At 37.0% G+C, this 22,358-nt stretch overlaps 1 protein-coding gene across 2 annotated transcripts in view; it reads right to left on the reverse strand.

The window, feature by feature from the left end:
• Nucleotides 1-22,358, reverse strand: part of CNTN5 (contactin 5) — a 678,480-nt gene that overhangs the window by 119,701 nt on the left and 536,421 nt on the right. For both annotated transcript variants that reach the window (XM_075742340.1, XM_075742341.1), the window contains exons 11-12: nucleotides 20,517-20,646; nucleotides 18,176-18,326 (exon numbers count right to left, since the gene is read on the reverse strand). In XM_075742340.1, the coding sequence (XP_075598455.1) occupies nucleotides 18,176-18,326; nucleotides 20,517-20,646 (281 nt within the window). The remainder of the gene's footprint in view (nucleotides 1-18,175; nucleotides 18,327-20,516; nucleotides 20,647-22,358) is intronic.

Genomic DNA, 22,358 nt, shown 5'->3' on the forward strand with positions numbered 1-22,358 from the left:
CTCTAGTTGCAAGTATTTCTTTTTATAGGAGTTTGTATTAGACACAAGGGATTCTCTTCGATACAAAATCTGGATTATAGTTTCTGGTATATGCTTTTATCTGAGCGTCACATGAAAATGCAGTTGAGCCATAATGCAGAAGTCAAACACTAGGCAGGAATTATGTTTTAAAGGAAAAAGGACATGTGCTTAAATTCAACAGTCTGAATCTCATGAGTCTTTTAAGCTGATGTGAGAGTTTAGAAATCGCTGTGTATTAATGGAATATCAAAGACAATGTACGATATCCCTGAGTGGGTATTCAGTGGATAACACAGAACTATTGCATGAGCCTTGATCCTGAAAAGGGGCATAGAATAAAAACCCCAAACAAAACACAACAACACAACTGCAATAATACTCTGTGCCTTGCATGCGAAAGTGAGGAAGTGTTGAAAAACTGATTCAAGACAAAATGAATCACCACTAAAGGGAATATGGTGATAAAAACTTCAACTGATATACTTTTCTGAATGCAGCAGTTAGCTCTTGATGTACTAGGAATTTTAAGTCCCCACAAATACTACTTTTCATCTGAAGGATATTCAGTGCAGAGAAAAAGTACATGTTGCTATTTGTTGCTAATTTCCATTAAAGCCAAGAACTCACAGTGATAAACAACATCTCTGTTGTCATATAACCCAGATAATGTAAACACAGAGGGTCTTTTGCTTCCCTTGTTTTTACCTAGAAAAAAAATGTGGTAAGTATCATAGTTTCCATTACAAGGTTGTCAGAGCGGAATTAGTGCATGGTGTGCTCCGAGATACGGATTGTTCAGAGCTTACTGACACATGAAATCAGAATGAGGAGAAATGCCAGAATAAGGAGATAGGCTGAGCAAGATTCATCTGAAGCTACAGAGATGCCAGTCATAAAGTCTGACTTTCTCCTGAATCCATTTAAGGTCTAAGGTAAATTAAAGGTACATTAATGTTAATACTTTTTTTAGTTTCATTTATTGGAACGTTTGCCTACAATATAAGCAATTTCAGTTTCTGAGTTGTAAAAGATTCTGTATCTATCTGTGTTAAATAGCATGCTATTTTCAATACATCTGTTAGCAGCTTACAAACGCATGGCCTTGGCATCTTGTTTTTCTTTTCTATGAAAATGTAGGCTGCCTTTCTTTTGTAAAGAAATTTAGAGTTACCCATTACAGATTCTAAAAGAATATTTTTAACATCTAAATTATGTTTATTATTTAGATTATTAGAATGACCATATTAGGGGATTTGCTGCAGAGAAAATGGTCATTCAAAGAAATACCCTGTTTTCTTTAGTTCAATGCCTTTAAAATCCCAAAATGCTATTCATCAAAACATAAAATTTATGGAGAAAGGAAAGTTTTGGAATGGAGAAGAACAACTGGATTCACACCTCAACCACAAGTGAGTCACTGGTTATTAAACCACGTATGAAGAAAGAAATCCAGGGTGATGCATATCACTGTTGTTGCAGTGCAGGGTTTTGAGTCTTCATGTTCTTCAATCTTGTTTGGTTCTTCCCACAGCCTGCTGCAGAGCAGCCACTACTCTGCAAAAAACTCAGTCCAAGTCCATATCCTGCCTAATGCAGATTCAAGCTTCAGGTCAAGCATTTACCAAAGGTGGTACAGCTATCACTCACTTTACTGTAAAGGAATTTATTTCCTCTCTTCCCTGATGAAAGTTGACAGTACATTCCCATCCTAGATGAAAAAAATACAAAAGGACAATAAAAATCAGCTATAGAACTAGCATGGTTCCCAAAGCACAGCAGCAGGAGCTAGCTGTTATTGCTACAATTCCCATCTTCTTTTGAGAGCTCTTTCCAGCAATTTCTGGTGACTTGTCATTGCTGGAGAAGATTGTCTTCTGGAGGCTTTTGCTTCTATCAGCTAACAGGAGGTTTCTGTTGGCTGTTTCCTGGTTAGAGGCAGTCTGTGCCTTCTGGCTGCAGCTGATTGCCGTCAAGAAGAGACCCAAGCACCTCTTCAGCTGGTGCTTGAGGGGCAGCCATGTAAGCGTCAGGCTGGAGTGCAGCTAACAGAGACCTGGCTGTTGTTAGTGCAGCAGTGCATGCAGACTGGGAGACATTAGGGAGGGCGGAGAGGAGATTGACAAGGTCAGTTGACCCTGAAGAGACAAAAACCCAAGCTATGTGAAACAAGAAATGAGGGTCAGCTAGAGACTACACTCAACGGAACAGTAGATGGAAACTCTCACGATGGGGGAGACTGGAAAAACATGACTTCAGGCAACAGCAGTCTTCCTAGGTCTTGACCTGTAGATCTGCACACCTGTAGGTCTGCAAATTCAGAACAGGAATAGTGCCCTGGAAGCAGCTGAGTAGGCGGAAGGCTTATCAGAGAAGGCATCAAAACCAGCTAAGCCTGGATCAAGCATTTCTGTAAAGAGGAAAAGGTGGGGGATCATCACTGGGGGGTGGCTGTGTGTGTGTGTTGCACTGTCAGTTTCAAAAGTAATCAGTGACATAAAATTCATCTGGTAGCTGGCTAGTCACCAACTTAGGGGCTGCAGCTGTTTGCCAGTCTTATAAATGACTTGTACAATGGCAAGGTGTGCACAGATGATACTACATTGAAAGGGTGGTAGATATGCTGTAGAGTGGGGTTGTTATTCAGGTGGACCTCAGCAGATGGAGAATGGGCTGAGACAAACCTCAGGAACTCAGTAAAGTTCTGAATCTTTTAAGAATAGCCCTGTGCACAAATACAGACTCGGCATGACTAGATAAAAGCAGGTCTGCAGTTCTTCCCCTCTGCTTGGGACTTTTTCTTTTGGGATTGTACCTGGAGCACTGAGTTCAAGAAGGACATTGACTTATTGGAGTTAGTCCAGAAGAGAGGCATGGGGATGGTCGTGGGGTGGAAGCACATCACATATGAGTAGAGGCTGAGAAATCTTCTTTTGTTTCAGCCTGGAGAAAAGGTGGCTAAGGGTAGATCTTTTTTTCTGTTTCTATCCACCTATTGGAAAGTATTGGAAAGATGTAGCTGGACTTGGAGATGCATAGAATAAGAGGTAACAGACACAAATTAGAATATCTGACTAAATATAAGGGGAAAAAAATACCATGAAAGAGTACAAATACTGGAACAAGTTGACCAGACAAGTTGTAGGAACTCCATCCACAGAGATGTTCAAGACTGGACTGGACAGGGTCCTGAGAAACATGGTGCAGTTAGTCCTGTTTTGAGAGGAGTGTGGACTAGATGGTTTCTAGAAATCCTATCTAATCTCAGTTATTCTCTTGTAGTCATACTTTCTAGGAGCACTGCAATGTAGCAGAACATTACAAAATAGAAGAAAGAAAAGGAAAATAAAGAAAAGATCAGTGAAAACTGAAAAGTGATATTTTGTTTAGAAGTCTTTACTAACTAGCTCCTCATTGATACACATTTTGCTTTGGACTGATGACTGAGACTTGGATTTGCCATTGTTAATGAGGGTTATATGGATCCATTCATAGTAAAGAGGTACCATAAATGTAGGAAGGGAACTTTAAATAATTGCTAATTAAAAAAAAAAAAAAAAAAAGAGTAGAAAAGCAAAGGTGTTTCAAAGTTGTGTGTTACTACATTAGGAAAATAGAAGTTGTCAATGAGTCAAAGAAATTTGTGGATGTTCATTTCTGTAGATAGAGGGATAAGGAATTATCAAGATAGGCTGAGATTATCTGTAGATTTGTTTGGACTTTTTCTAGTCTGGAACCTCTTTTTGCATTTTTTGGTGAAGGGAGAGCTATATTTTGATTTTACTGGACAAGAAGCTTTGAGGAAAGACTCAGTTTTTGGATTATTTGGATTTTCCAGCCAAGCTACAGAAAACCTTTTCAGTTCTAAACTCAAAAAACATGGAGAGTTAATGTTCTGTGGGTGAAAGGGTTTCTTTAAAAAAACAAATATATTTTGTCACTAAGTATATGTCACTTGTCCTAGCAGTGAGAAATGAACTACACCAGAGGATGTTCTTGGGCTTATGTAGCTGCTGTACATATTAGAACACTAAAGAAAATTTTGAAGAGGAAAGGGAAGATAATATGAAATTGCAAAAATACAATGATAAAAATATAAGATTAATAAACAGTCACTAAACAGTCAAAAGTCTAAAAGAGAGTGCTTTGAATAATGGTAGTTGTTCTTGCCGAAGAACTAATAAGGCATCGATCTGAGGATGGTGAAAGAGATTGTTCCTACAAAAATAACAAAAAGGGGAACTGAAATGTCTTTCTGCTCTATGGTTTGAGAACTTTGTAAAAATGAAAGGCTTATGGAAGCTACATCAAACACTTCACAGCTTCAGAAGGTGCATTTTCTGATTCTTACATAATCATATTTCTACCACACCATATCACCTTATTGTATTGGTACAATACCATATCATCACTTTCCAACAGTATTAGACTATGTAATAAGGGGATTTTATGCATTGTGACCTTAAGTCACACATATGAAAATAACACACTTTTCTCATAGTTATTCCCAAATTTTTAACTAGAAAATGTAAATTTTTAATCCTTTAAGGATGTTTCAGTGGCATTAGCACAGTTAATTTAATGACACTGTGGTAAAATTTAAATCATGTATTTCCCAGCTTTAGGCTGATTATGTCTGCTGTGAACATAGGCAAAGAGATAATAGCCAATGAGCATAATACAAAAAGCATATTAGTGACTGTGTACAGAGATGACAGGCTATGGCAGCAGGGGAAGGAAAAAAGCACAGTATTATATTAGGTCCAGTGAAGTGCTACAGATACTAACGTTGGTGCTAGTTTTACTAAATATTTTTAAATAATCTGATAAAAATGGCACATTAATTAACTTGGAAGCTATTACTTGTTAAAGTTTAAAACCAGAAACTACAGAAATAATTTTTAAAAAGGACTTAGCAAGAGCAAAGCAGAAGGGAAGGTCAAGGTTGAGGAATGCTCATTAAAGGTTTTCAATTGTTTGCTCTTACTAGAATTGTTTTCTCTTTTTGCAAGGCTAGTCTACTAAACAGAATTCTCGGTATATTTTTAACTTTCCTGTGTACGTTACACTCTTATAATTATTTTCCGTCTGACTTTTGTTTCATTTTGCAGTGAGTTGACCCAGGCTGGAGGCCAGGTGCCCCCAAAGCCGCTCTGTCACTGCCCTCCTCAGCTGGGCAGGGGAGAGAAAATATAACGAAAGGCTCCTGGGTCGAGATAAGGACAGGGAGAGATCACTCACCTGTTACTGTCACGGGTAAAACAGACTCGATTTGGGTAAAATTAATTTAATTTATTGTCAGTCAAATCAGAGTAGGATAATCAGAAATAAAACCAAATCTTAAACCACCTCCCCCAACTCCTCCCTTCTTCCCAGGCCCAACTTCACTCCCCGTTTCTCTCCCTCCTCCCCCCTCAGCGGCACAGGGGGACGGGGAATGGGGGTTGTGGTCAGTTCATCACAGGGTGTCTCTGCCGCTCCTTCCTCCTCAGGGGGAGGACTCCTCACACTCTGCCCCTGCTCCAGCGTGGGGTACCTCCCATGGGAGACAGTCCTCCATGGACTTCTCCAACATGAGTCTTTCCCACTGGTACCTCCTCCCCCTCCTTCTTCACTGACCTTGGTGTCTGCAGAGTCCTCTCTGTATGGCCCTCTCACGTATTCTCACTCCTCTCTCTGGCTGCAATTGCTCTTGGTTTTGTTGGTTTTTTTTTTTTTTCTCTCTCTTTTTTCTCCCTCCATAACTCTGTTACCCCAGAGGCACTACCACCATTGCTGATGGGCTTGGCCTTGGCCAGCGGTGGGTCCGTCTTGGAGCCGGCTGGCATTGGCTCTGTTGGACATGGGGGAAGCTTCTAGCAGCCACTGAGTGAAAATGAGAAATATAGGACTCTCTGAGGACCCCAACATAAAAAGGACATGGAGCTGTTGGAGCAAGTCCAGAGGAGGCCATGAAGATGATCAGAGGGCTGGAGCACCTCTCCTATGAAGACAGGCTGAGAGAGTTGGGATTGTTCAGCTTGGAGAAGAGAAGGCTCCAGGGAGACCTTACAGCAGCCTTCCAGTACCTGAAGGGGTCTACAGGAAAGCTGGAGAAGGACTGTTTACAAGGGCAAGTAGTGATAGGGCAAGGGGTAATGGGTTTAAAGGAAAAAGTCCCTTCCAACCCAAACTGTTCTATGATTCTATGTAGATAATCTACTTCCATGGAAGTCATTAACATCAGACTAATCTGTTTTTCACTGATAGTAGTAATTTGCCATGATAAAATTGATGTTATTTAAAAGACCAGATTATATTAGAAATAGTTTCTTTCATAGTGGTAAATGGGTTTACATTTTACAAGCAGTGATGGATCATTCATGTTGTTTTTCATAAATACTTTGAAATGTTTACTTCCTCTCTATCATTTATAAAGGAGAAACATTTCATTTAAAGTTCTTTTAAATTAACCCCTTGCCCAAAGGGGAACATGAGATTGATAGTGTTAAAGACAAGGAATGTAACTAGTAATCAGTAATAGTGTGATACTGATTTGTGATACTAATTACCATAAGGAATACCTTGACTTTCCTTAATAGATAAATTGGTATAAAATTTTAATGAGGAAATATGATGTCAATTATTTTACAGAGAAGCAAATCTGAACCTCGACAACCACCAGGACTGATGTTCTACAGTACTTGAAAATATGCAAAAGTGCAAACGTGACAGATACCCCTTGTTCTGACTAAAGTGTCTTTTTTGCTGGATAACTTGTAGTTTCGTTGCCACATATTGCTTAGAAATATGTCGTTGAGACTACTGATTACATAGTAAGTTTATAGTCATTTATGTATTGAAATCTATTTGTAGACAGTGGCCTCAAAATCATTGATCTTCAGAGAGTTGTTATTTTTTTATCATGACTATGTGGATTAATTGTAGCTTGTTGTTTTATAGACTGGTATCGTTCTTTTTTGTTACTTATCCCATTAGAAAGCCAGTTTCCACCATGCTTTTTTTTCTTGTTTAATCACTTGTTTAAATTTTTGTATACAACTTAATTTTCTGCAAAGCACATCTAACTTTTTTAAAATATGCATAGACTTATTCTTCTTCTCTGGGAGCAATTAGCATATAAATACTGACAGTCCATGGATTTTGAACATTGGCAGACTGGAGAATGTCAGAATATAATGTGAGAGAAGATGCCAAATGCATCAAAAATTCCCTTTAAATTTTGAAATTGATATACTTAACAATATATCTAAAGTCTTAACTTTACAGCAAAGATCACTAAATCGTGATGTAATAGGTGATAATGTGTTGAAAAGCCACCTTAATTTAGGTTTGTGACGGATAAGGAAGAATATTCCGTCAGAAGGTGGCTTTCTAGTGACAAATGAATTTTAGCAGCCCATGTGTACAAGATCTTTGTAGTCTCCACACAGATCATGGATGCTGACTACTAGATGTAACAAAATGTTGAATAGTATGGTGCTATAAATTAAAAGATACATTCAAAGTATATGCTTGTATTTTGGAGTCTGACAAGATTTCTCAATCCAGTCTAGGTTCATTTCATGCATTTCCCACAAAGCCTTGGGAATTTCTTCTTTAACATTCTGTTTCTTCCTAATTTAAAAATAGACTTTGTGCCTACAGACTTTAAACATTTTATTGCTATATGGTAACATGTCACTGAGTGACAGTAATTATTATTTATCTTGTCACTATTTCTGTGTAACTATTTCAGTGATCATGACCTGAGATTTTTGGCTGTGGTAAGACACTCGTGCTGCACAGCTTAAACAGTGGTTATTTCTCTATCAGAAAAATAAATAGGCATACTCTTTCCCTATATTGAACCCAACCATCACTATTTCCAGAACTATTTCCATCCTATTAAATGCTGTTAGCCTTTAAAACAGGGTGGCAGCATGTGGACAGCCCAGTAGGAATGGCTTTTGGCCTGCAGAAACACCTAAGATGCCTAAGGACGACTTGCGGAGAGCTACTTGATGCAGGCTAAATTCAAACCAGGGACTAACCGCTTAATAGCACAGCTGATTGCATCCTGATGCAATCTCAGGCAACATTACAAGGCAGCTTTTAATTTACCTATGTAGGTAAATCATCTGCCCTAACTGGTTTACAATATATTTAGGCAGGAAAATGTGTTGGTACACACTTGCTTTGTGTGCTGTACTGGACACTCCCCTGCTGTGGGCAGGGGTCCATGGTCTTGGTCTATGTCTTTGTCCATGGCCAGTTGCTGCCATCCTTCCTGGGCTGCTCTAGCACATGCATGTCTGCATCTGTGTGACCAGCTGGGGCTATATTTCACCTGAACAGACCTGACTGCACCCATAGGTACAGAAAAGCAAATCTTTTGCCTAAGGGCCATAAAGCAGGAAACCTTTCAGGCATGATGGGTACTGGACTGCTTCTTTAACCATGTTCTCTGTTAGAGCAGATGAGTAAAGAGTAAGACTTGTTTAGGAGCATGACCAATGTGTTGTCAAAACTCACATTGTGTAATAAATATGATCAATTAGTAAAACTGTGTTGCTTTTCAAAAAAGATCCTTTTTTCTGAAGGGATGATCTTGCCATTTGCTTTTGCTATTTAGTCAAGGTTATCATTGTTTCCCTTTTATACTTTATAACCAGATCTCTAATTCCCATTATGAGCCTGCCACAGCTAAATTAGACCATGATTTATGCAAAAATTGAAAAGAAGTGACTCGTAGAACTCTCTCAGAAAGATAAGAGTTTCTGTCATGAAGTTTCTCTTTCTCAATGTCCTCAGCATTTTCTCTCTTCACTACGTTTTGATCATTAAAGTGCCACTTGGGAATCTGGGGATCAGCTGATGGCATGAAGTTAAGTGTTTAAATTCCCAAGAATTTTAGATGAAGTTTCTATTAAGGACAAATTATGTTGAAAGTCATAGTCTGAAGAGCCTTAAGCAAAGAAAATCTTTAGGCAACCGATGTCTTGTCATATTCTGCCCGTGTGGTGCACAAACAGGCAGCCGGTTATAACAACAGCAGAGAAATGAATCATAGTTAGAATCACAATTCATGAGCTGTTTGCTTAACTGATAATTAATTAAGTTATATAAGCAGATATTCAAGGCATATACAAGATATCAAATATCTTGTGGTTATTAGCAACTTACTTAAAAATGTTGAGCTCTTCAGCTTTTTCTTTTAGGTAGGGCTATGGGAGATATATATATATGGGATACTTACATTTCAGTAACCGGGGGAAAAAAAAAATAAAGAAATGCAATTGTATAGAAATACCAAAAAGTAAGGTCATACAGGGTGGGACTCAGCTCCCTAAGTATTAGTGTTTAGTGTGTAGAGATGTGAAGAGGTCCAAAACATCAACGTGCTTGATGGATGCTAGAGTGGTTACGAGACTTGCACTCTCCTGACAAAGCAGCTGGAGGCCAGCAGGCTTGTTGAGGGGAACAGAATATCTGTTTTTACATAACTAAATCCTAGTTAAATTGGAAATTGGTAAGATATGGTGGAACACTTCTTCAAACATCAACCCAACAAGTGAAGAAGAGAATGTTTTTCTAAAATAATGTATACTTCAATGCACTGTTACCTGAACATACACTTCTGTATTAGAATCAAGCATTATTTCCCTAAAAAGAGTCAATGAGTGCCTAAATAGCTGTAATGCAGCTATTAAGGAGACTGTATTAAGGAGAAATAATAGAAAGTATTGTCCTGAATACCATTCCTGGAAGAAAGACTGGAACTTTTCAGTTTAGAGAAGTCATTTAGGATCTTATAGATAACAGTTTCCTTGAATATAACCACAGAATTCATTTGATACCCTGTGGCTATTTGTTAAACTAATTGAAACTCAGGAGTGGCCATTTTCTTTGGATAGTTAACTCAGGACACAAAGTAAAATCTTCAGACTACTTAAGAATCTGCTCCTATAGCTGGATGAATTCTGAAGAGCTTTCTTTATTACCAGGAAAAAAAAAAAAAAAGTGGGGGTTTCACCAAAAAGTGGAAGGGTAATAGCCTGAGCTACTGTGCTGTCTGTGTGGCTGAGCACACAGATGCAGAAAAGCTTGTGCCAGATACAAGTAGAGGCTGGTGCAACTTAGGAACCAATAGAGAAACTGAAAATTACAGTTCAGTGTAATTTTCCATCCATTTTACATCTGTACTTTCTTTTGCCTTCACAGTGCACAGTTTTCAGTTTAAACAAATGTTACATACCATAGTTAGATGGAACTGAAATTCTTTTGGAAAGCTACCACCATGACTATGAAGAAAGCATATAATATATAACTCTGTTACACGCAAATACATATTCCTATTTAAAAACATAACACAACATGTAGTAACCAAAGCACTTTATGAAATTGAATACAAATTTCACCTGCAAATTCAAATACTTCTTGTTTCTGCTCTGAAACACCCTTCTTTTTCTGTTGTCCTTTGATTTTTTTTTCATAGCAATTGAACTATAAAGCCATTAAAATAGGAACTTACAATGGAAACACTGACAGATCCTTAAATATAGTAGAGTGAAGAGTAAAACTGTAATAAGAACCTGTCAAAACTGAAAATGAAGGAGTCTGAGAGACCAGAATAATGTAAAACCATGTCCATTTCTAAGTTTTTGAATGATGATATTTTTAGATTTAAGTGCTCTATGTGTTTCGACTAATTGCATAGCAAAGTGTGACAGATGAAATATCTAGGCATTCAGGACAACTACTTCTGTGGTTCAAAGATTTCAGTATTAACCTGAAGGTAGGTAAAAGGCAATAGTTTCAGGCTTTCCTGTGTCTCTGTCTAGCAACACCATAGCAATCCTATATTAGTATTTGGAATTTAATGTCCCCATATGAGATCTTTCTTCTCTTTCTCTTCTCTAACTTCTTTCACAGCTGCTAAATGTTAGAGAAACATAACTGAAAAAACACAAAATGATGCAAACTTAGGTAAAGGCAAAATTTCAGCAGCCTCAGTTCACTCCCTCGTGTATTATGTTATACACAGCTTGAACACTTTGTCCCTTCCAGTGGATTTGTTCTTCATTTAGTACCTGTAGATGATTCTCAATGGGTACTGGTTAGTGTTTTCCTGTTCTTCATAGGCCAGCATGTGGCTTGAAATTTTATATCCATATGACTATGAAGGCAGAATTTCCTCATTAATATTCCTCCATGTTTTTAATGCCTGATAGCTTCACAAATATTCATGTCACCCTATTATCAGTATCCACTAATTTTATTTCTGATATTTAAAGACTGTCAGAGCACTTGCTGTTAATATCCAGTAATTTGTGGTTCAGTTTGCAGCTTCTGCAGGTTTCTCTATGGCTGCCAATCAGTCCCAATGACCTCAGGTGAAGCACGCAATAAATGAAGAACATGTAAAGCACAGTGGGCAAGTTTTGTATGAGTAAGTGGCATCTCCGTTTTATAAATTTTGCTGGTCAAGCAGGTTTGGGGCAGATCTGAATGGAGAATTTCATGTGTCGTGGAAGAAGCATTGACATTAATTCAGTATATGGCCATATTTATCATAGATCAGAGCCCCCCAGCTGATCAACACACTGATCAGCTGATACACACGCTGATGGGAGGGAGTAAGCAGACAGAGGCAGCCTCTTCTCAGTGGTGGCCAGTGACAGGACAAGAGGCCATGGGCGCAAACTGAAATACAGGCAACTCCATTTAGACATTAATTCCATTTAAACATAAGAATATCTTTTTTACTGCAGGGGTGAATAGCTGGAAGAGGAATATATGTCACAGAAAATCTGCAGTGTCTCCATCCTTCAAGATACTCAAAACCTGACTGGACATGACCTTGAGCAACCTGTTCTAGCTGACCCTGCTGTGATCGGGGGGTTGGAACAGGTGATATCAGAGGTGCCTGCCACTCTCAGCTGTTCTGTGAGTCCTTGGTATCATTCAGAGAAAATGGAATAAAAAGGTTTTACCCTCTTGCAAACAATAAAAATCCCCATGGTGTCTACTGTAGGAATAGGGATGTTGAAGTTTGTGTCCTGGCCAAACCCAGGTCAGGTTATTGCATCAAGCTATCTAAAATTCCCTCTGCTGCTTTATCTGCCAAAAGTTTTCTTCACCTTATCTCCAGAACTCCTGCAAATAGAAGTGGAATGCAGGAAACTAATTGCTCCATAGGAAAAGTGGCTGAATTGAAGTAATATTATAATTTATTTTCCTCACAGAAATGCTTACTATATTTGGGTCCTTAGGCAAAGTTAACCTTGGACCGAGGTGGATGAATATGAGCAATTATACAATTGCCACTGAGAGACTGGTACTGCTGTTCTGCTCATGGTGATCTATTGTGAATCTGACCTTCAGAGGCTGTTGATATTTTTCTGCAAAGCCTGTTCTGTCATGTGAAGGAGAAAAATTAGACTATGTCGTATGGAAAGAGAGGAGTCAATAAATGCAGAACTATATTACCAATGCATACATATAAGTTTAAACATCATTGTGCTTAGATATTTTAAGATTAAATATTAATCTGTGCAGAAATTGAGATACACAAGAAACTGATAAAATAAGCATTATTATTTAAGAAGCTTCAAAAGGAAAAGGAACAAAAGCAAAATACAACAACACAAAATTGGCACTATAAAAATCCTGCTTTCTCGGTTACCTATTTGTTGATTAAATTGCACTTTTTTTTATTTCTTAGTGGTCTGGAGAAGAAAAATTAGAGACTGAATAGAACTCTTTGCACTGCTAGAGTGCTTTTGAGTGATATTATTTTAACTATAATTAATGGACATGTAATGGAAATAATAAGCTAGAGTGAAAATTCAATATCATTTTAATAAGAAGAATATTTTCTTTGTAGGAGAAAGAACAAAAACAGATGAACAAAGACTTACAATGCTTTTTAATACCTATGACTCCTCAAGCATATCTGTTTAAACATCAGCTGTAGTCACTACTACAAGGCAATCTAGACAAGAAAGGTAGGTGACCTTAAGAATGTGATGAAACAGAAATTATAATTCATGGAGTAATGGCTCACGAAAATTTGTGCGGTAGTAAATCATTAGAAAATACCTGCAATTTACAGAAGCATCAACACAGGAACTGAAAGAATTTATAAAAAATGTATGTCCAGAATTTAATCATTGACTTTATTAGTATTACTCATGTTTTATATTGATGTAACTAACAGCAGATTCCAGTGTATTCTACTGTATTTTATAAAGTTTGTTCTCTACATAAAATAATGTTATAAAATACAATTTTTGTTGTCTTCTTTTAGCTTTATACATAAGTTTAAAAAAATGTTTAACTAGAAATGGTCCTGACTGGCTTTCTGATCTAAGAGTATGGGTCTAAGTCTTGTTTAGAAGCTGATGCTAAAATAGTAAATGAGGGTTTGATTACGTATTAGGAAGTATCTGATTGGAATGTTTCAGAAACTTAAAAAAAAAATTTGTTAATCACTGTATTGTTGCACAAGAACCCAATTCTTCCTATTTAGAACCTAAGTCAAAGTTCCAATCAGACTTTTTATTGCAAATCAAACAATAAACTTATTTTTTCAGACTTGGATCCCACATTTCCGTAAAACCAAAGCTATTTATGAACTAAAAGATTGAAAAGTTCTTTACAAAATTCTTATGGACTAAAAAGCTCAGTGTTCAAATCAAAAACCAGAGTACACATTATCACAGACTGCCATAAATGACACACAATCATCTATCAGCCTATGAGACCATAGCAGAGTCCTATGAGACTTGTTCAGAGACAAGTGGTTAGTTAAGATAGTGAACAATTTTAATTATTGTCAGGTGACTAATGAAAATATACAGCTTAAATATGTCTGTCTTCCTACACAACTCCCATTGCTGTTGTGCTCAGGTGTGTTCCAATTTCAAGAGAAGTGTAACAATAGCTTTTTTCCCCATCCTCTTAAATTTTAGATGAAAATGCTGATGAACTCATGTTTGAATGTATTAATAACTCACTGAGATAATGATATATGATATACATATTGGATTTTGTATGTAGTTGCTTTCAAATGCTGATGTGATACGTCCTATATCAGTAAGCTTCACAGACTATGCTTTGTTCTTTGGAAATTTTCATTTCTGCATAATAGATCCCCAATACCATATATTTTATTTCATTAAAATGTGGCTTTTGCAGCAGGTCTTGATCTTTACATCTGGTTAATAGAATGGTTTGTGAATACTTTGGATTCTTTGTTAAATAAGTGTGTTTCTATAGGAGTAATTTTATCAAGTTTAAAACATTTATGAGATTGTAAATCAGAATGATACTTTTTGTCAGTAAATAGTTGTGAATATCCTACTTTTTTTTGCTCAATCTTATAGACTGGCCACTCATCCATAACCCAATTCAAAAGAGCTGTTGTAATATAATATAATGGCTTTCCAAGTGGCATGAAATGATCTGAATGCTCAAAATAATGATTGCTCACCAAGGAGAGCAAACCTAGCATAGATAGACTGTGAATATGAAGACCTTGAGTTGGATAATTTGTTCAAAGGTAAAAACAGACCAAGAGATGGAGCTCATGAAAATCGTTTCCACAGTTATGTTGCCAAAGGCTTTAGTCTTTTGGATGAATGTGAAAACACCTGAGGCTTTCAGACTGCATTAAATTCCAGGAGCTAGAGTCAAGATCTGACTGCAGTGAGAACTGTACCCAGCCACAAGTCCCGCAGAAATACGCTCAGTCTTCTGCTCAGTTACAAACTGAAATGCCACTTGAGGTATTTCTGTCAACCATCTTTTGGCTGTATGGAGGAACACCTAAGGAGGCAACACAGCTAGGAAGAGGTGAACTAGATGATAGCAGACCCACTAGTCAAGTGGAATTTCTTCTTCATTGAGGGGAAGGTCTCTTTTGTATTCAGACTTTTTTAACAGATGTGGCTAAATGGAACGAATTCCTTTTCTGGGATGGCAGACTTGGTAAAAATGAAACACAACATGCACTTGGTACAAGCACTCTGTAGAAGAGAAATAAGCTGTGGCAGAAAAGAAAAAAATATATTCTGCTGTTTTATCCTTGCCCTTCCTTATTATTTAATCAGAGTGATTTTATGTTGTTTTTTTTTTTTTAAATCTTTGATAGTTTAACATTCTATACAAGCTCATCATATGACAGTTCCTAAGTGTTTTGGCTGGGATTTTTATCAGCAATCTATGAAGAAAGCCCATTTTTAAAGTATATAGATGTGCTCATCAAAGTATGTCAGATTATTCCTTTTTTAAAATGGTTTACACAGTTCCCTTCCAATGTTTCCTTCTCAGAGTGCCCAAAACATGGAAACACACTTACTACCTCCATTGATTTACACTTCCTTTCCCAAAATCATGATATCCTTCCTCATATCCCCTTCAAACAGACTCTATTATTGTTGTTTAAAGCATACTGCATATAGAGGCAGAACTGAGTTCCCTTGAAACCAATATTCCCCTCACCCCCACACACCTATAAAGAGCAGATGCAGGGGAACTGCTCTGAATGACACAAAATGTTCCGTGAACAGCTGACTGAAAATTAAGTTAAACACAACCCAAGTCCTTCAAAGATTTGAAATAGTTCAACCAGCTTTTTATCCTCCATGTTTCATCATTTCCTGTTTTAGCCTCTGTCAAAATAAGCAAGTATCAAAAGCTGCAAATACCAAAAATGTAGCTCCAGATCTTATTTTTATGAGATTTTAACCTCAAAGTTAGACTATGTTTGGACAGACATCAAGTAATTACCAAAATGCTTTACTGGTCTTGGATTAAAATGTGATTTACATGTGGTGATCACAGAAATCATAGTGAGTTTTGTGGAAATGAGAGGAAAAGGTCATGTAGTGAAAACAGTTGTGATTTAACTTGGCCAGCAGCTAAACACCACACAGTTGTTCGCTCATCCTCCCCTCTCAGTAGGATGGGGGAGAGAATTGGAAAAAAAAAGTAAAATTCATGGGTTGAGATAAAGACAGTTTAGTAGAAAAGAAGAGGAAGGGGAAAAAAAAAATCATCATCGTCTTCATCATGATAAAAGAATATACAAAAGAAGTGATGCACAATGCAATTGCTTGCCATCCGCCAACCGATGCCCAGCCAGCTCCTGAGCAGCGGCCCCCCCAGATGACTACCTCCTAGTTTATATACTGGGCATGACATCACGTGGTATGGAATATCCCTTTGGCCAGTTTGGGTCAGCTGTCCCAGCTGTGTCCCCTCCTGGCTTCTTGTGCACCCCCAGCCTTCTTGCTGGCAGTATGAGAATCATGGGATCATAGGATACCCTGAGTTGAAAGGGACCCATAAGGATCATCGAGTCCAACTCCTGGCTCCACACAGGACCAGCCGAATCAGAGCATATGACTGAGAGCGTTATCCAGACGCTTCTTGAACTCAGTCAAGCTCGGTGCTGTGACCACTTCCCTGGGGAGCCTGTTCCAGTGCCCGACCACCCTCTCAGTGAAGAGCCTTTTCCTAATATCCAACCTAAACCTCCCCTGTCGCAGCTTCATTCCGTTCCCTCGGGTTCTGTCACTGGTCACCAGAGGGAGGAGATCAGCGCCTGCCCCTTCGCTCCCCCTCGTGAGGAAGCTGTAGGCCGCGATGAGGTCTCCCCTCAGTCTCCTCTTCTCTAGGCTGAACAAACCAAGGGACTTCAGCCTCTCCTCATACGTCTTCCTCTCTAGACCCTTCACCATCTTTGTTGCCCTCCTTTGGACACTCTCCAATAGTTGTATGTCCTTTTTGCCCAAAACTGCATGCAGTACTCGAGGTGAGGCCACACCAGTGCGGTGTAGAGAGGGACAATCACTTCCCTAGACTGCTTAGCAATGCTGTGCTTGATGCACCCCGGGATACAGTTGGCAGCTGAAAAGTTGGAAGCTAAAAGCAGCTACGGTTGGAAGCTAAAAAATCCTTGACTTAGTGTAAGCACCGCTTAGCAACAACTAAAACGTCAGTGTGTTATCAACGTTATTCTCATCCTAAATCCAAAACACAGCACTATACCAGCTAGTAGGAAGAAAATTAACTTTATCCCAGATGAAACCAGAACAACAGCTAGAGGCATCAGTCTCAGAATATTTGATATTATCAGCATCTTTGTAATATTGTTCTGTCATATCTTGTCAGTATGTACTATACAACTCATACCGTTAGTAAAATGTGTATTCTTCACTCTGCCGCCCAAAAAGCCAATATGGCATGAAAAGTTACCCATTGTTCCTTCTCAGAACAAAACAAATGGCATGAGATGAAAATAAACCACACCTGAATGAAATGGCTTTTGCAGCTAACAAGGTGACATGCGCTCTACTGCTTTCATCAGTATTGCATAAATGAACACAAAGGTCTTGCTTTTTTCTTTTTTGACTAATGCCATACAAGCCCATTTAAGTGGTTCATTCACATACATTACCAGAAAGAAGATAAAATTGCTCTGTGTACTTAAAGACCATGTGCAGGGTGGCAAAACTATTCTAATGTACAGACACACAATCTTGTAAAGTGCAATTACAGCTGGTATTTAACCTGCAGTGCTTAAACTATGTTTAACATACAGAGCTGGACGGAACTTATTTAATCAAATGTATTCTGTTAAACAGATGTGCTGCTGAGTACAGAAATTACTTGTATAATTAAATCTTATAATGGAATTGTATTTTTCTTCTCTGAATCATTTTAAAACTATTCTTAGACAGACTTCCGTTGTGATCAAGCTGCAAATCTGCCTTATTAAAAATATTTCAAATGAATAAGCACATTTGATATTTTATGTGGTCCTGACTACTCCATCCTCAATGTTTTTAATGTCCTCATACACTAAATTTATAGTATGTCTACAGTGTAACTGAAACATTTTTGAAATGAGTAAAAGAAAATAGAGAAAAAACCCCAAAATAATAACTTCTTTTCATCTGCCTGCATCTCCAAAACATTTAAAGATTTTTCATTTCAATATTGTGGAAACAAAATAAAGTCACTACTGTCAGACAAATCAGCTTGACAAAATAATTATGCCATAACCATGCTAACATATACATGTTCTTGTCACTTGCTATATTTTCATATCATATCAGAGAATCAAACATGCAAACACAATATTTAGTTTACTAAACAGGTTTCTGACCTCTTACTCTCCCTTAATGCTTTGTCTCCTTTTTTCCAAGTGATAGTTGGCTTTGGAGAGGCTTGTGGCTTGCATTCAATGACAACTTCTTGGCCCTTGGTAACAATTATTGTTTTCCTCAGCTGATTTAGTGGGAAAGTAGGAGCTGAAGCTGTTAAAAAGAAGTACGTTAACTCTACAGAGAACATTCACAGTTTCCCATTTCATTACACTCTAATAGAGGATTAGAATAATAGATTTGGTTTTGGGGATAGAATCTCCATTTTTGGCTTCAAAATTATACATCAGATTAGATGGAATTTGACAAAATATTTGAAATCAGCAGCCAATACTAGATGGCAGGTCTATAACTTAATCCAGTTATGAATTAGTGAGTTGTCCTTCATGTCAACATACGAAGCTAAGATTGCTTGTGAAATCCAACAACTTTAGAAATTAAATACTACAGTTGATTTAGCTACACCATTTCAAAAATTTTCAGATTTCATAGATAACTTGTTAGAACCAGTTCAAAATGAAAAGACTTTTAAATTCCACAACTATCCAAAATGCATTATCTAGAGTTAATTCTTACAAAAACTATTACTGTTAGAGAAATTTAATTGCTTTCCCTTTTTATATTTTTGTGAATACTGGGAATTGAAAAGTAAGAACTTAACATAAGATATTTAACCATGTCTTGTGCTTACTATTTCATTTTTCAAGAAGTCCCATGGATTAAAATACATCAGCTAAGGTAATAAATGTATCACAAAATGACACTAATTGCTGTAATTTCACACCGAGAAAGGACAGTTGTTCTCAAGTAATCTCATTTGTTTGTGTTTTTCTTAAACTCGCTTTGCAAAAGCAAAGACACCCCACCCCCCCAACAGTCTCAGCTACACATATAGAAACATATTACACTCCATTGCCTCAAATACGGAGGAATTTCCTACCATTATTTTGGGTAATTTTCATACCAGAGATACTTATATGGACAATTTATTCTGTTCTTTTCCCTTTAATAATCCAGAAAATTAAACACAACTGCTTCTTTAATGCAACATTATGGTTAAAATTTAACAGGGGTACAATTTCACAAATGACAAAATGTAAGGCTGATTTTACTGTAGCAACATATAATGGCCATTTCCAATATTAGAGAACATCAAAGAAACTGTACAACTACCTGATATAGTACATATACCTATTTTATAATAGATAGAAAAAACAGAGCAAGAGAACATTTTCGCCAACAGGGACCTCTTTGCTGACTGAATCACAAATGACAAAGGAAAGTGATGGACAGAGAGTAACCACTGACTGTGGGTTTTAATTTATGGCTGGACAGAAACATTTTGAAGAGTTATCAGTGAAATTCTAATGTTGGACAGCTAGGAAATAGTAGAAATGTACTAGATAGGTTATTCTTCAGAAGAACCAAATCTTAGCTCAAATATACTATATCATTTCAGTAACTTTGGCTTTTCCCATTTCACTGGGAGTTTACAAAAATGATTCCCAGGTGCAGGTTTTGAAATTTGCAAGGCTTGAGCAGCGCAGAGACCTCTGATCTCTGATATGGCCATTACCTTGACAGACACCTGTCTTCCAGCTATACCATACTCTAACAAAGATCATAAGACTTTTTCAAGTCTGTCTCACTTAAGCCCATGGAGGTCCTCTTATTGCTATTGTCCCATTGTGTGGTACCACAGTTTACTTTAAGGAAAAGTAGACTATTGGAAAGACGTGCTTCAAGTTTTTCTTCATTAGCTCCCCACTTTTTAACTTTTGGATAATGACGTTTTTATTATATTTCCATGTACCACTATGTAGTGTATTTGCTTTACTACGGGATGATAGTAGTTCAGGTATGTAATTTCCAGTATTCAATCAGTTCTGGTGACTTCACAGGAAATTTTTACACCTTTAAAACTAAGATCATGCTTAATTAGCTTTGACTAATGGCCTTGGTAGAAATAATAATTTAATTTTAACAGAGACCAAAATATATTTACTTTCTCTAAGTTTCTTCTCCTGCATGTATTTGTAAAGGAGTAACAAGTATTTTTCCATGTATTTGAACTGAAATAGCCTTATATGAGAAATGTCACAAAATGTAACTGAGTCAGTAATTTATGAAAAAAAATATTCAGTTAACAGAAGGACCCATGCTCTATCGGGCAACAAAGGACCTACTTGCACATCAATAACAAGAAGAAAAAAGGAACCCACTTTTATCTACTCTGCTAAGTTTGGACTGGTAGAAGCTGTTCCTTATCATAACAGTCCAAGAACAAATGTAATTATCAAAGGGAAAAAAAGGAACAGTCTGTTCTTTTCTGATAATACTCACCTAAAATCTTCAGCTCAGCACTGGCATAAATGGTGCCATACTTATTTTCTGCTAAGCACTGATACATTCCAGCATCTGAGAGATTCACACTGTGGATCGTCAGAACACCATTAACCATCTCAATCCTGCTCTGTAATGGAATAATAAAAAAAAAATAAATCTATAAAAGGAAACAGGCATTGGAAATTTGCTGTATTATTTGCTTAAGGCAAAGGGACAAAAGACTTTATTAAGCTAAAATAAAACTGAGCAATAAATTTCCTTGGGCTTACATTTTTCTTATATAAGGAATGACGAGAGTAAAGGAGATGGGGGAGGGCAGAAAAAACTCCAAAAATATTTAAAGGTAAATATTTTTCAGTGCAAGTTCACTATCTCCAAGGCTTGCTTTTGTCTGTTTGCTTGTTTTTCTACTGTTACCCTTACATAATTTTAAAAAGTAGTTCATCCTGGGAACTTTAATGAGGCAAGAAGTCAGTTTTGGGTGTAACATATCTGATGATTTTTACATCTCTAGCAAATGTTTGGTTTCAGTCATGGTACTATTTTCATAAAAGTAGATATAAAAGATTGCTTGCATGAGTAAGAGTGAAAGGTCTAATCACCTTCATCATTAGTGCAAATTTCTTATTTGAAAGGTCCACTAGTAGAAAACAATTACCACAGCTGGAAGAGAAGGGGCATTAGTAGCTGTTTATGGAAATATGTACTTCATGGAGCTGTACAATGAACAATTTGAACTGCTATAAAACATCTCTAAGTTTCATTATTACAATTGTTGTTAGTTTAATTAAAAAAATTGATAAAGAACAGAACGTTTGGGAATGCAAAGGAGACTGTGAAAAAAGTTCTCTCTGTTGTAAGCCCCCAGTTTAAACTGAAGTTTAATTTGAAATTTCAGAGCCTGGTGCAACTAATGGTTTGGAAAATCAGAAAACAAAAAAGTGCAGATATTTAAATTGCTTCAATTTCAGGACTAATAGCTCCATCTAAAAAGGCAGAAATGGATAAAGTAAAGGCATATAACCTTATTTTCAATGCCTCACAGCTTCAAAAGTAAACTGTGTTTGTGTTTCCTTTCTCATAGTTTGCATAATTGGATGATGTTCATAGATAGAAGCGACATTCACTGAAAAGAAAGACATTACATCTTTTATATTCATAAAGCCATTCTGTGAATTCATTTATAAATGGAGACATTTTCTCCCTGAATTGAACAGCTTTATTTTAATCTGGAAAAGTGCATGAAATAAATTTACAAAACTTTTTTTTGCCCTAAATAATTTGAGACTATAAAAATTGAAAGATGCTAGGCAAACCCCACATGATGTGGGCTGACATGTTGATGATTCAGTGAGAGAAACAGAACAAAGCGAAATAAAAGGCAGGCCATGCCACAGGTGGTCTTTTAAACAGAAGAGAATTTTATCTAAATCTAATTCTAAAATATATTAGGCGATTGTAGTTAAGGACTTTACATTCAAGGAGTCTTACATGGAGCATTTTAATGGTCTTGATGGTGAGTTCTGTTACTTGCAGAGAATTAATGGAGTTGAAAACTGATGAAAATATAATTGTCATTGTGCCTCTTACATTAGTCTGCTAGTATTTGGAAGATTACGTACAAACAAAATGTGGTAAATAATGTAATAAATATGTAAATAACATAACATTGGGGGAATATGAAGGAATCTGATTCAGCAAATGCAGCACGTCTCTGAGTTGCTACCATATTTTTACAGAGAAAAAAAATAGATTCAAATGTCATAATACCACTATCTAAAAAAAAAAGAAAAATAAATTAAACATCCTGGAGAAAGCTTAGATGCATCACAGTACAAT

Source organism: Balearica regulorum, chromosome 1, assembly GCF_011004875.1.
Source record: "Balearica regulorum gibbericeps isolate bBalReg1 chromosome 1, bBalReg1.pri, whole genome shotgun sequence".
Lineage (NCBI taxonomy): Eukaryota > Metazoa > Chordata > Aves > Gruiformes > Gruidae > Balearica > Balearica regulorum.